Source organism: Pipistrellus hanaki, assembly GCF_964339955.1.
Source record: "Pipistrellus hanaki genome assembly, chromosome: 4".
NCBI lineage: Eukaryota > Metazoa > Chordata > Mammalia > Chiroptera > Vespertilionidae > Pipistrellus > Pipistrellus hanaki.
In genome coordinates, this window is record NC_140506.1 from 96,587,272 (window position 1) to 96,603,246 (window position 15,975).

At 45.6% G+C, this 15,975-nt stretch overlaps 1 protein-coding gene across 1 annotated transcript in view; it reads left to right on the plus strand.

Moving 5' to 3' along the window:
- The window catches only part of LOC311622199 (integrin alpha-M-like), a 41,841-nt gene that overhangs the window by 12,687 nt on the left and 13,179 nt on the right, over positions 1-15,975 (plus strand). The window contains exons 8-12 of the mRNA XM_084883103.1: positions 2,030-2,183; positions 3,013-3,163; positions 6,523-6,596; positions 8,866-8,995; positions 9,225-9,367. Coding sequence (XP_084739229.1) covers positions 2,030-2,183; positions 3,013-3,163; positions 6,523-6,596; positions 8,866-8,995; positions 9,225-9,367 — 652 coding nt within the window. The remainder of the gene's footprint in view (positions 1-2,029; positions 2,184-3,012; positions 3,164-6,522; positions 6,597-8,865; positions 8,996-9,224; positions 9,368-15,975) is intronic.

Here is a 15,975-nt window from a genome sequence, read left to right on the forward strand (position 1 = left end):
CTGGAGAGGTCAGTTGAGGCCAGAGGGGATCCGTGGGAGGTTTTAAACAGTGGGAAGATGGACCGGACCAATCACTCTATTTGGAATGTTCACTCTGATTTCTGTGAGTGTGTTTATGTGTGTATGTGAGTGTGAGTGTGTATATGTGTGAGAGTGTGTGTGAGTGTGTGTGTGTGAGTGTATGTTTGGTGTACGTATGTGAGAGTGGGTCTATGTGTGTGTGAATATGTGTGTGAGTGTATGCATGTGTGAGAGTGTGTATGTATGTGTGAATATGTTTGACTATGTGAGGGTGGGTCTATGTGTGTGTGAATATGTATGTGAGTGTATGCATGTGTGAGAGTGTGTATATATGTGTGAATATGTGTGTGATTATGTGTGAGTGTGTATGTGTGAGAGTGAATTTATGTGTGTGAATATGTGTGTGAGTGTATGCATGTGTGAGAGTGTGTATGTATGAATATGTGTGTGACTATGTGTGAGTGTGTATGTGTGAGTATGTGTGTATGTGTAGAGTCAAAGGTGGGGTGGGACAAAAATGCAGGAGATAAGCTTATTAAATAAGCAATTAAGCTTATTAAATATACTATATAATAAAAGAGCAATATGCAAATTAACCATCACTTTGCTATACTCACAAGTCACGCCCACCACCCATGCCCACCAGTCAACCAGAGTGAGTATGCAAATTAACCCAACCAAGATGGCTTTGGCCACAGAGAGCAGGAGGGAGGCTTGGGTTTCCCTGGCAATGGAGGAAGCCAAGCTTTTCACACACCCTGGGAGGCCCAGGCCTCCACTCACGGGTACAAAGTTTCAATGACAGAAGGTAAATAAATTCCAACAGAAATGGCGGCAGCCACTGAGCTGGAAGAGCAGGAGGTTAGGGTTTCCCTGAGTGATGGACAAAGCCAAGCTTCTGCAGCCCTGGCCGGCTCAGGTCTTCACTCCAGGCTATAAAGTTTCAATTGTAGAAGACACATAAATTCCAAGAGAAATGGCTGCTGCCATGGAGTGAGCAGGAGGCTTGGCTCCGCTCTAGGCTACAAAGTTTCAATTGTAGAAGGAAATAAATTCCAGATACCAGGGCCTTCGCTTGGGTCACTGGGGAGCCTGGCTGGCGGGCAAACCACCACAGGCCCCTCACCCAGGCCACCGCACACCCCAAGGGAACCCCACCTTGATCCGAGACACCCTTCAGGGCAAACCAGCTGGCCTGCACCAATGCACCAGGCCTCTATCCTATCTAATAAAAGAGTAATATGCAGATTGACCATCACCCCAACACACAATATGGCTGCCCCCATGTGGAAAAGATCCTGCCCCCATGTGGACACAAGATGGACACCACAAGATGGCCAGCAGGGGAGGGCAGTTGGGAGGGACCAGGCTTGCCAGGGAGGGCAGTTGGGGGTGATCAACCCTTCAGGGGAGGGCAGGTATGGGTGACCAGGCCAGCAGAGGAGGGAAGTTGGGGGCAAACAGGCTTGGCAGGGGAGCAGTTAGGCACCAAACAGGCTGGCAGGGGAGTGGTTAAGGGGTGATCAGGCTGGCATGGGAGTGGTTAGGGGGTGATCAGGCTGGCAGGCAGAAGCGGTTAGGGACAATCAGGAAGGCAGGCAGGTGAACAGTTGGGAGCCAGCAGTCCTGGATTGTGAGAGGGATTCTAGATTGGAGAGGGTGCAGGCTGGGCTGAGGGACCACCCCCCCCCCTTGCCCCAGGGCACAAATTTCATGCACCGGGCCTCTAATGTGTGTGTGTGTGTGTGTGTGTGTGTGTGTGTGTGAATTTAATTTAATTTAAAAGGAATAATAGTTAAAAAACGCACCCTCTGCAAAAGCATGGAGAAGCAGTGAGGGCGTTCGCGCCACTGCTCTCCCCTCTCCTGTTGCCTTCACCTCAGTGTTCGCTCCGGGAGTCAAGCCGCCCTGGGCCGGGCACAGCTGCGTCTCCCCAGCAGCTGGGCCGGCTGACCCTCAGCCTCAGCCCATCTCTGCCGCTCGCACTGACCCCCTCTTCTCCCTGCAGAAGAGAACTGTTTGTCCCCAGCAGCGGCGCCCGGGAGAACGCCCTTAAGATCCTCGTGGTCATCACAGACGGAGAGAAGTATCGTGACCCCTTGGAGTACCAGGATGTCATCCCAGAGGCGGACAGGGCGGGCATCATTCGCTATGTCATCGGGGTAGGAAATGGGCTCCTGGCTTGTTGCCTATGAGAATATTTCTGTTTAACGCCCCCCCCCCCCCCCCCCCCCCGCGATAAGCAAAAGCGAATAAAATGGGAGCAGCGGCAGTCACCGCTGAGCCCTGTCCACGATGCTGTGTCAGAAACTCACCCAATTCATGGCTATGACAGTGAGGGAGCCTGGGTCCAGGGGCAGTTTTTCTGGTCTCAGCAGGGTTCATGGCTCGGCGCTCTCCTGCGCCCTCTGCTGGCCGGGAGCGGGGGTGGGGTGGGGGCAGCAGTAACAGGCTCTTCTGCTCCACCTCAGCCTCCAGTGGCCTGGCCGGGCCTCCTGGCCAGGGCAGAGGAACCAAGAGCCAGTGGAGATGTTGCAAGCGCCGTTTCAAGCCTCTGCTTGCATCACACTTGCTGACACGCATGTGCTGACCGCAGAGATAGGAGCAGGCGGTCCTCGGCCCGGAGCAGGAGGCACAGCAGCGCTTTGGGGAAATGGCTCGGGCTGGGGAATGGGTAAAGGGTCGGGGCCACCAGTGTCACCAGACTCGCACGGAGCCGTGTGACAGGAAAGGGTGCCCCTTCCTAAAAGGAAAAGGCGGGGAGCCAGCCCCCACAGGAGGCGGCTCAGCTCAGGGACCCAGGGCGGGGTTCAGTCCCAGCTGCCCCTCACCCCCGGACAGAGTAGACAACCGCTCTCCCCGCCTTGGCAGCCGGGCCCGGGGCCGCTGGAGCTGCGTCCTGGGCCACACGTGGTTTCCGGAGCTGTTCCTGCAGAACGCTCTTTGCCGGGATGTGCGTGGCCTGATACGGCCTCTGTTCCTCGGTAACAGGTGGGCGATGCCTTCGACAAGGAGAAGAACCGCGAGGAGCTGGACATCATCGCGTCCAAGCCGCCTCGCGACCACGTGTTCCAGGTGACCAACTTCGAGGCGCTGAAGACCATTCAGGACCAGCTGCAGGAGAAGATCTTTGCGATCGAGGGTGAGCTCAGGTTCCGTGTTTCCGGAACAGCCCCGGCGGCAGCCCTGCACCCCGAAACACTAGCCCCTCCGAACCTCTGGTGTCCTGACCCTCAGCGTCAGCTCTCTCCCGCTTCCTCCATTTCCAGCGACTCTGGCTCCACTTGGTCAGTGCCTTTGGAATAGAAGGATCTAGACTTGTTCCCCCTCTAATTTCCCGCTCTTGGCCACAGGCTGAATATTTGGAGGGCAGCGGAGCCCCCCCACCCCCCCAACACCCCAGTATTTTTCTAAAAATGTGGATGTTGCCAACACTTGTCTGTTTGGTTCACTGCTGTCTTCCCGGTGCCTCAGCCTGGTGCAGAGAGGGTGCTCAATGAAAGTTTTCTGAGTAAAAGAATTTAAAGTTGGAGAAGTTCACATGCAGTGTGGATTTATGGCTACTCTTGAAAAGCTGGGACATTATACACCTACAGGACCACAATCCCACTTGGCAAAAAGTGGCTGGAGCCAAAGAGCCACCATCCCTTTAAAAGGGGGGGGGCATATGCTTTCCCCTTTAACATGGCTCTCACCTGAGCCTCTCTTTGGCCACCAAAGCGCATGCGTGCGCGTGTGTGTGTTTGTGTGTGTGTGTGTGTGTGTGTGTGTGTGTGCGCATGCATGCTTTACAGGAATATAAAACTATTTATGGACTTCTGTTTACCGGTACTTACAATGAAGGCAACAAAGTACAGTTGGGTAACACCGTTCACTACAAAGGGACTGTTTTTCCTGCTTCGCTGAACCAGTCCCCCACATGCTGAGACTGACCTACATGTGAGGGATGAGTCAGGCTAAAGAGAAAACAGGCGGGTCAAGAGTTTAGATGACAACAGCTTGTTCACCACGGATTCCAGCAGGTCCTCATGGCCAAGGTCTCTAACTACCTGATTGGGCTTCCATGAACAAAGTCTTACACAGCCCACGAGTCAGGACACTGCAGTCAGCGAGGCACAGGGGTTTCAACTCCAGGTAAAGGGATGGCTCCTGAGGAAGCGGCTTTGAGTAAGCCCCTTGATTAACCCACTAGTTTTCCCATTTGGGTGGGAGTTTGTTGGTAGTGACGAAACTTTCCTTTGAGGAGTTTTTCAAATAAACTTGCATTTATGATTGTAGATATGGATAGATTCTGATATGACTGCTCTTAAATGGTCTGATTTAATCTGTTTACATTATATTTAAACTAGAGCCCTGGTGCACAAAATTTGTGCACTTGGGGGGGGCATTCCTCATCCCGCGTGTGCCCTCTCACAGTCCAGGAGCCCTGGGGATGTCTGACTGATGGCTTAGGCCCCTCTCCTGCCCTGCTATGGAGGCGGGAGGGGCTCCTGCCACCCACACTGTACTTGCCAGCTGTGAACCCAGCTTCTGGCTTGAGCGGAGGAGTGCACTCACCACGTCGGGGCAGCTCCTGCATTGAGCATCTGCCCTCTGGTGGTAGGCATGCATCATAGCAACTGGTCGTTCTACCTTTTGGTCAATTTGCATATTAGCCTTTTATTATATAGGATTTCCCAGTTAATTACCAATTATCTACCTAATGCTGGAGGTTATAGCCTCAGGGGAAATTTCAGTGGTGTGGTAGTGATTTATTTCTTAGGCAGCTCAGAAGCACACTTATTTGTGGATGCTGTGCTTGTTTAAGAAAAAGAAAGAAACAAAAACCACTTACATATGTTTTTATGTATATACACCAAACCACCCAAATAAACAGAAAACCTGCAATGATCCTTAGGTAGGAATGAGTTTAACACAGGTTCTGACTGAGTCATGATTATGACTACATTTACAAAAGCTTCTCTGATGCAGAGGGAGACATACACCATGGTATCTGGTGTTCTTTTCTGGTAAAGGAAGCGACTACAGAGAGCCTTTGTCCAAAATGCCTGTGCCACAGATGCAACCACCCTGGCATTCCTCCAGTGCTCCTTCAAAGCAGATATCAAACTTTATTTTCATTAGAATATAGGTATTTCTTATGCTAACAAATAAAAAACCCAAGACCCAGATTCATCTGTAACAATAACTATGACTAAACTATAGCTAGTAACTGTAACTAAATAACCATAACCATAACTAAACTATAGCCATACCAATACCCACTTCCATACCCATAACTATAACCATACCCATAACTATAACTATAAACAAATCATAACTAAACTATAACCATACTCATACCCATACCTATAACCATAACTAAACCATAACCATAACCATAACCATAACCATAACCATAACTAAACCATAACCATAACCAAACTATAAACATACCCATAACTATAACTAAAAACATAACCATAACTAAGCTATAACCATACCCATACCCATAACTAAACTATAATCATAACCATAACTAAGCCATAACCATAACTATACTATAACCATAACCATAACCATAACCAAACTATAACTATTATAACTATATGTGGAAAGCAATGCAATTATTGGGCTTCATCTTCTGGATAAGAATGCCAAGTTACTCTCCTCACCTGAAGCAATTACAATTGAGGACACTCCTATTTGCCTCTTTTGCCAGCAAAAGCCGTCTGCATCCTCTGTCTCATGAGAAACAGTGGCTCCCACGGTCTGTGGCACCGAGTGGTCCTTCAGGATCACACCTCGGCCAGCCACGGGGCTTAGCGGCGGCAGCTCTTCCCCGATTTACTGTCATCAGAGTCACTGCAGATGAAGATTTTCTTTTTGTGCCAACATTTTCTTTCCCAGCTTTTTGAGAATGAAGAGATGCTTCCATGACTCTGGATCTTCCAAATTCCCTTCAGGTTCCCAAGCATCGTCGGCCTGTGGGTCCCTCTGGCGCGAGGGAATGACCCACTGACCATTTGCTCAGCGTTAGCCAATACTTTTCCCACTACGACTTCTTCAGGCTCTGTCTCTTCAGCTTTGGACTCTTTCATTTTGTTTTGTTCCCATTTCTTTGCAATGTAGTTTTACTGGAGACTGTTTTTTATTGCAGACTTTGATAGTTATTCTCCACCTCAGAGCTCCTCTGGGCCCTGCCCACCTGCAGTCCAACCCCATCCTAAGGGAGGGGTGGGGACTAGCTACTATAGCATATGGATTTCCAGCATGTGTTCCAGGCTTTTCTGCCTTCTTTAAATATATATATGATTTCAAAGAGGAAGGGAGAGAGAGCGAGAGATAGGCACATCAATGATGAGACTCATTGATCGGCTGCCTCCTGGGATTCAGCCTGTAATCAGGGCATGTACTCTGACCAGGAAACCAATAGCGACCTCCTCATTCACGTCGATGCTCAACCACTGAGCCAGCGGGCTCCTCTGCCTTCTCTAATATGGAAAGTTCTCCTTCTCACAGGCACTCAGACAGGAAGTAGCAGCTCCTTCGAGTATGAGATGTCTCAGGAAGGCTTCAGTGCTTCCATAACCTCTGTAAGTGCCCTCTGCTTCACGGTGGGGTGGTGAGAAGGGGGCAAAGAGGCCAAGGGCTGGGGCTCTTCTCTGCAATGGGTGTGCTTTGGGAGGCAGCTTTGGTGATCAGCAGTGGTCCCTCCTCGCTTCTTTGTCAGCCCTGTTGGGTGTGCAGCATGATGAGCCTGTGTGTGCACACTGGTAAATGAATGACCACCGCAGCAAGTCTAGCTAACACCTGTAACCTCATGTAGTTACAGATTTTTTTCTTGGAATGAGAACTTTTAAGATTTATTCTCTTAGCAACATGCAAATATACAATGCAGTATTATTAACTATGGTTGCCGTGCTGTACATCACATCCCAGGACTTATTAATTTTATAACTGGAAGTGTGTACCTTTTGATCACCTTTATCCATTTTGTCCACTCCCCATCCCTTGCCTTTGGCAACCATCAATTCGTTCTCTGTATCTGTGAGTAGTTCTTTATATTCTATATATAAGTGAGATAATATAGTGTCTGTTTTTCTCTGTCTGGCTTTGTTCACATAGCCTAATGCCCTCTAGGTCTATCCACGTTGTCACAAATTACAGGATTTCATTCTTTAAAAAAATTCTTTTTTTCTTTATTGATTAAGGTATTACATATGTGTTCTTATCCTCCCTTTGCCCCCCATCTCCCACTCATGCCCTCTGGTGTCTGTGTCCACTGGTTAGGCTTAAATTCATGCATACAAGTCCTTTGATCTCTCTCCCTTACCCCCACCTTCCCCTACCTTCTCTCTGAGGTTTGACGGTCTGATCGATGCTTCTCTGTCTCCCTTCTTTTTTATGGATGAGAAATATTCCATTGTATCTACCACATTTTCTTTTCATCCATGAACTGATAGACACTTCGTTTGCTTCTATGTCTTGGCTATTGTACATAATGCTGCAGCAAACACCGGGTGCAGCTATCTCTTTGAATTAGTGTTTACATTTTCTTCAGATAAATACCTAGAGTGAATTTCCTGGTTTGTATAGTAATTCTTTCTTTAATTTTTTGAAAAAATTCCATGCTGTTTTTCATAGTGCTTGTACCAATTTACATTTCCACAACAGTGCACATCCTCTCCAACACTTGTTATTTTTTACCTTTTTGATGAGAGCTATTCTCACAGGTGTGAGGTGATATCTCACTGAGGTTTTGATTTTGTTGAGTCATGTTGAGCACTTTTCATGTACCTCTTGGCTATCTGTATGTCTTCTTTGGAAAAATGTCTATTCAGATCCTCTCCTTATTTTAAAATCACGTTTGTCCTCTTGCTATTGAGTTGTTTGAGTTCTTTATCTATTTTGAATGTATTAACCAGTTGTCAGACATATGATTGAAGTATATCTTCTCCCATCCTATTGGTCCTTTGTTGTGCACAGCTTTTGATGTAGTCCCACTAGTTTATTTTTGTTTTTGTTGCTTTTGCTTTTGGTGTCAAATCCAAAAACAACAACAATCAACAACAACAAACTATCGCTAAGACTGGTGTGAAGGAGCTTCCTGCCTCTCTTTTCTACTCAGAGTTTTATGATTTCAGATCTAATGTTCAAATAGTTAATTCATTTTGAGTTGGTTGTTGTGTATGGTATAAGACAGTGGTCCAGTTTTATACTTTTGAATGTGGCTGTCCAGTTTCCCCTACACCATTTGTTGAAGGAACTCTTCTTTCCCCGTTGTATGTTCTTGGTTTCTTTGTTGTAAATTAGTTGGCCACATATGCATGGATTTATTTCTGGCTGTCTATTCTTTTTCATTCGTCTCTGTGTCTGTTTTTATGTCAATATCATACTTTTTGATTACTATAGCTTTGCAATGTAGCTTGAAATCAAGAAGTGTAGTGCCTCTAGCTGTTTTCTTTCTCAAAATCGTTTTATTTAGTTGTTCGTTTTTTTTGTGTGTGTGTGTTTGTGTGTGTGTGTGTGTGTGTGTGTGATACTATACAAATTTTAGGGTTGTTTGTTTTCTTTCTATGGAAAATACCGTTGCAATTTTGATATGGATTGCACTGATGCTATAGATCACATGTGTCAAACACAAGGCCCGAGGGCCAAATCCAGCCCGCCAGGCCTTGCAATGTGGCCCGCACCGCGCTGTCATCACTGCACTCCGCTGTCAGTTTATGACATTGTCAGTTTATGACTGTTCAGTAAACCATTCGGCCCGCGATTTAGGCTGGATTTTAGATTTTGGCCCCTTCTCTGATTGAGTTCGACACCCCTACAGATTGTTCAATCCCATTCTATTCTCTTTCCCAGAATGGTCCCTTGCTGGGTGCTGTGGGCAGTTTTGACTGGGCTGGTGGAGCCTTTCTGCATATGTCACAGGATAGAGTCACCTTCATCAACATGACCAGGGTAGATTCAGACATGAACGATGCTTACTTGGGTAAGTGGGGAGGACAGGGTCACGATGTAGTACAACTCAGCCTGATGTGGTTGGATCTCTCATAGGCCCCTGGAATAGGTTTCAAGACAGAAACTTCAAAGTTTTATTTTAATTATGTTATCAAAGAGAAATGCAGTGCGGGGTCCAGTTGCCCCAACCTATTAAGTGTGGGCCTGCGAGAGGGGGCAGGGTCTACTAGAAAGCTCACTTCTCTTCGTATCACCTTTAGGCTATGCTGCCGAAGTCATCTCGCAGGGCCAGGTGCAAACCCTGGCCTTGGGGGCTCCTCGATATCAGCACACTGGCCGGGTGGTGATGTTCAGACAAAGCGGTGGTGCCTGGGAGCTCAACGGGGATGTCAAGGGCAGCCAGGTGAGTGCAGGTCATGTGGGCCATGGGTGTGCACATAGAGGCATCTGGGGAGGAAGACACTCCAGAGTGGCATCGCCAGGTGCCATGTGTGGCAGAGGCTTCAAAAGGCACCTCCTAGGGCCTTGGGCTGGAGACTCACAGGTCAGCTCTGCATTTGAGAATACTCTCCCAACAATACACATATAAGAGCCTAAGCAACCCTCTGACCATTCAGCTGTCCAACCTGTAGGTGTGATGCTGACCACCAGGGGGCAGATACTGAACACGGGAGCAGAAACCATAGCCATGGAGACATGAAACAGACTAATGAATCTCAGAGGGAAGCGGGGAGGAGGGAGGATGAGAAGAGATTAACCAAAGATCTTATATACATACTGGAGGCCCAGTGCACAGATTTGTTCATGGATGGGGCCCCTTGACATTGCCTGTGTCCTCCCACAATCTGGGACCCTTCAGGGGATGTTGGAGAGCTAGTTTTGGCCTGATTCCCGGAGGCCAGGCAGAAGGACCCCACTGGTGCATGAATCCATGCACTGGGCCTCTAGTAAATAATAATACTGACCTTTACAGAGCTCTCTAGTAGTTTTCCTGTGTACAGAGCTGGTATTTGACAGTACATAATCAATATAAGCACATTAGTTATTAAAGCATCAAAATAATTCCATATCTGTCAGTATATAGCTATTTCCTTTTGGTGGCCCCTACCTTGCAAAACGGTCTTTTCCCCAGTACTCCTTTTTATATTTTTTTAAATCCTTACCCAAGAATATTTTCCCATTGATTTTTAGAGAAAGTGGAAGAGAGGGAAAGACAGAGAGAAATATTGATGTGAGAGAAACACATCGATTGGTTGCCTTCTGCATGCAACCTGACCAGGACTGGGGCCAGGGCGAAGCCTGCAACCGAGGTAGTTGCCCTTGACCAGAATCACACCCAGGATCCTTTGTCTGCAAGCCAACACTCTATCCACTGAGCCAAACCAGCTAGGGCCCCAAAACTCTTTGAACTTCCACAGCAACTATGGAATCAGGTAGGGCACCATAGGGGACCTCTACGACCTACTCTAGCTAACTCCCTGCTCGGAGCCTGAGCAGTCCTAACGGTTCCCCATCCCATGCAAAAGCAGTGTGGTTGCATCTTATGTGGTGTGTGAGGCAAAAATCTTTAGTCAAAACCATCCTTGCAAATTCCTGAAATAGGACTGTATCCATGATACTGAGCCTGTAGTTCTGTGTGTTTCCTTTAATTAATACATCACGTGTGGATGACACCAGTTTGCTCTGTACGATTTTGTCGTAATTCTTTGTCAATAGCCAAGTTCTTCATATGCTCTTTAAAAATTTTACTGACTCAGATTGACCATGCATGGTGCCAGAGCTTGACACAAAGGAGGGGTAGGGTAGGGCAGAACATGTGGGGATTCTAGGAATTCAAGGGGAGGTGTGCTTCTACTTCTCTGTTTTGTGTGTGTGGTGCAGAACCATGTGGGGAAGGGCCAGCTGATAAACTCCCCCACCACATACAAATGTTAAACATGCAAATTACCACCCAGGGCACACAATACTTAAACTGTGACAGTCAAATGGGAGCAAATGGGAGGGGCATCCACACAAGGGCATTAGGGAAGGCTTCTTGAAGGCAGTGGTAAGGGGGAAGAACTAGAGAAGTGAAGAGTGAGGAAAGAAGACGGACAGAAGGAGAAAGTGTGGGTTTGGAGTGTGTATGGGGAAGGGGAGGAGGTGGGAGGAAACACTGAGAAGGAGGATAGGAAACAGATTCATCTCAAGTTTACCTGCTCGCTCCATTTTCACTGCTGCTGCCTGGTCCAGGCCGTCATCATCTTCTCTGTAGACCCAGCTGTAGCCTTCCTCCTGGTCCCCAAAGTCCCATGTTGCCTCCCTCTACTCCATCGAGGGAGGGTGAGCTCACTAAGTGAGAAACTATTATCAGTCTTCAGTTTAAGACCCTTTGTTGACTACAGTCCAATATCCAACAAATACTTTAAAAATTTCAACAAAATACAGTTGACTCTTGAACTATGTGTGTTTGAACTGCATAGATCTACTTTATCTCCTCTAATAAATAGCATATGGGTGGAAATTTTGGAGATTTGCAACAGTTTGAAAAATTCACAAACTATATAGCCTTGAAATACTGAAAAAGGTGTGTCATGAATGCATACAATATGAAACACATACAAAATATGTATTAATCAACTATTTATGTTATTGGTAAGGCTTCTGGTCGACAGCTAGTAGTAGTTAAGTTTGCTATGTGGATTTCATTTACATGAGAGAGGATAGGTCGAAACCCTTTCATTGTCAGGGGTCAACTATATTAACAAATTGAATTCAGCAATCTCCAAAAAGGGTAATAATACATCATGACCGAGTCTGGTTTATCCCAGGAATGCACGGCTTGTTCAACAATGATGCAGAAATGAACAAACTGATTCTAAAGTTCAAATGGAAGTGCAAGGGACCCAGAATAGCCAAAATAATCTTGAAAAAGAAGAATGACGATCTCACTTTTATGTGGAATCTAATGAACAAAGTAGATCCAGAGACATGGAAACATGCACCAGACTGAAGGTCCTCAGAGGGAAGGGGGTGGGGGAGGGAAGAGAGCAACCAAAAAACCTATAGGCCTGGTGCATGAAATTTGGGCACTTCGTGGGGGTCCCTCAGCCTGGCCTGCGCCCTCTCGCAGTCTGGGACCCCTCGCTCCTTACCGCCTGCCTGCTTGCTCACTGCTTCTTACTGCTCAGCTCCCAGCTCCTTAGCACTGCTTCTGAGGCTGGAGAGGCTCCCGCCATTGCTGCTGTGTTTGCCAGCTGTGAGCCTGGCTTCTGGCTGAGTGGTGATCCCCCTTATGTGAGCATACGGACCACCTTGTGATCAGCGTGCATCATAGCAACTGGTTGTTTCGCCGTTCAGTTGATTTGCATATTACAGTAGGCTTTAATTATATAGGATAGGCAAAACATGGACATAGACATTAGTGGGTGAAGACCAGGGTAAGGGATGGAGGTGGGATGAGGGGTCAGTGGAGAAATAGGGGACATCTGTAACACTTTCAACAATAAAGATAATTTAAAAGAGAGAGAGAGAGAGAGAGAGAGAGAGAGAGAGAGAGAGAGAGAGAGGAAGAAGGAAATTGGAGGACTCATACTTTCCAATTTCAAAACTTAAAAAAAAAAAAAAAAAACACAAAAAAACCCCCAAAACCTAACCCAAGGAAATTTTTCTCCATTTACTTTTAGAGAGAGTGATTGCAGGGCCACGGATTGAACCCAAAACCGAGGCACATTCTCTTGGCCAAAATTGAACCCAAGATCCTTCAGTCCATGGGCCTATGCTCCAACCACTGCTCAGGGATAAGCTTAATTACTGTTGACTGAAAAGTATCAGCGAGGCATTATGTCATCAAAAAGGACTTATTCATTAAAAAGGGAGGGCTGCAACCCAGTGCATGCAGACATAGGAAGCCACGTGCACACTCTGGCCTGTGTGCCCTGACAGGGGTATTTATAGAAGGGAAAGGGAAGTTAAGGGCCGGGGAAATCAGAACCTTAGTGCCTTACTATAAATAGTTCTTCCAGTAGGGTCCTCCCCATTACATAGAGTATGAGAACTGTCATAAGCCCTAGCTCCTCCCATAGATCCTCCCAACCAATTATATTTGCTTAAAGTTTCAGTTAGTCTTATGCACTACAAGCTACAATAATCAAGAGACTATGGTACTGGCATAAGGATATACCTATAAATCAACGGAATAGAACTAGAAGTACAGAATATACCCATACATCTATGGTCAATTAACTTCTGACAAAGATACCAAGTTCATTCAATGGAGAAAATAATTTTTTCAACAAATGATGCTATGATAAATGGATATCTGCATGAAAGAGAATAAATTTGGACCCCCTACTTCACAATATATAAAAATTAACTCAAAATGGATCAGAGACCTAAATGTAAGAACTAAGGCTATAAACCTCTTAGAAGGAGCTATAGGTGAATTTTTGTAATCATAGATTTGGCAATGATTTCCTAAATATGACCCAGGAAGCATAAGAAACCAAAAAAAAAAAAAATTAATAATAATAAAATAAATAAAAATATAGACAAATTGTAGTTCTTCAAATTAAAAACTCTTGAGCATCAAAACACTATAAAGAAATTTATTTATAAATAACATCTCTGATAAAGGTCTGGTATTTAGAAAATAGAGAGTGGGGTGAAAACTGGGTTACAGTTGTGAAACACTGAGTTCACTCTTGTATTGTTATTTATTAATTATTGCATTATTTTCCATACAAATGACTGTAAACCTACTTTTGCCCCACCCTGTATAAAGAACCCTTACAACTCAACAATAAAGGACAAATAATCTAAATTTCAAACAGGCAAGGATTTGAATAGACATTTCTCCAAAGAAGGCATACAAATGGCCAACAGGTACATGAGAAGATGTTCAACATAAACAGTCATTAGGAAAATGCAAATTAAAAACACAACCAGTTACCAGGAGGTGCATGGAGCACCTCTCGTGGTCCAGGACTCGTGTCTAGCATGGTGAAGCAGGGCTCACAGGGGCCAGCGGGGCTGGCGTGGTGGAGGCGGGGCCTGTGGCTCCTTCAGGGTGGGTCTGGGGGCCTTTGTCTCATGCAGGACAGGTCTGGGGTCCTGCCGGTGCAGCAGGTCTGGGTCTTGTGTGATTTCACACACTGGGCCTCTAGTAATACTATAACAAAGTTTATAAAGGAAACTGATAAAAAAAATACTTCATTAAAATGAGTTTTTGCTATGTGAAAGACACTGTTAAGAGAATGAACAATAAGTTACAGACTTGGAAAAAACATTTGTAAATTTTAAACCATTTTTTATTACATAACTGACAAAGGAAATATCTAGAATATTTAAAGAATTCTCTAAATTCAACAATAAAAAGCAACCCAATAAAAAAATAAGCAAAATATTAGAAGAGACTCATCACCAAAGAAGATATATGGCTGGGAAATAAGCACAAGAACACATACATGTTCCATGCTATTAATCATTATGGAAGGCAATTAAAACTGCAGTGAGACTACTGTACATGTATTAGCATTGTTGGCGTAAAATGAAAATAAACAGGCAATATCAAATACTGGCAAGGGCGTGTAGCAACTAACACACTCATACAGTGCTGTCAGAATGGAAAATGGCATGCCTATTTTGGAACACAGTTTGTCAATATCTTACAGAGTTGAACATATAGTTCCCATGCCAGCAATCCCTTTCTTAGGTATTTGCTATTTACCTAGGAGAAATAAGAACAGATATTCACACCAAAACCTGTGTGTGAATGTTTCTAGTGGCTCTATTCATTCTTGTCCAAAACTAGAACCAACCCAAGTGTCACTCAGCTGGAATGGCTAAACAGACTGTGGTACATATGATGGCATACTAACCGGAAATAAAAAGGAACGGATTACTGATACATGCAACATCACGGGTCAATCTTAATGCATGATTCTAGCGAAAGAAGCCACCCCCAAAGGCTAAATACGATATTGTATGTAGTCCAAAAGGCTACATACCATGTAATTTCCTTTCTATAACATTTGGAGAACGCAAAATTGTAGGGACAGAAAGAGATCAGTGGTTTCCAGGGGCTGGTGATTGAGGGCAGCGGTTGATTGCCGGGGGGTGTGAGGGAGTATTTGGCCGTGATGAAACTAATCTATATCTTGACCATGGTGGTGGTTAGGTGACTGTGTGTTTTGTCAAAACCCATAAAACTACACTAGGAAGGCTGAATTTTATTGTAAGTAAATTACACCCCAACACACCTGACCTAAAACAAACAAACAACCCTGCTGATGAAGCTGAATGGCCGCCAGCATGGCCATTCCCATGCCTAGGGGCAGACGTCAGTCTGACGTGCCCTGCAGTGCTCCTTCCCAGCACCCGCCTCAGTTCGGAATGGCTGTAGACATGTCCCTGTGGACCTGTCACCATTCCCTCTGCTCCACCATGCTGCCCGGGAGCTCCGGAGGCTCTGTGTCTCCAAACCCTTGTTTATCAAATGAATGAATGAGTGAATGAACGAATAAGCAGGTGAATGACTAAACGAATAAATCCCGTGGGTGAATTCTACACATTGACATTGAAGATACTTTTGTGAGTTGTTTTATTTTTAATTCTTTTAAAAAGTAGACATTATTTCTCAATATCACACAAAAACATTCCTGTAGTAATAGCTATTTTTAATCCACATTAGGCGATTCCATATTAGCCAGACTACCAACTTTGACACCCCCTCCCTCGCTCCTGACTAAAAAACTTCCAATGTATTGAGAAGATCTGTCTGCTCTTCCAGGCTTTTCTGTCTGTATTTTCCAGTCCAACTGCTTTTTCTGTGATCTTTTTTTTTTTTTAATATATATATATTTTATTGATTTTATACAGAAAGGAAGGGAGGGAGATAGAGAGTTAGAAACATCGATGAGAGAGAGTCATCGATCAGCTGCCTCTTGCACACCCCCTACTGGGGATATGCCCGCAATCAAGGTACATGCCCTTGACCGGAATCGAACCCGGGACCCTTCAGTCCCCAAGCCG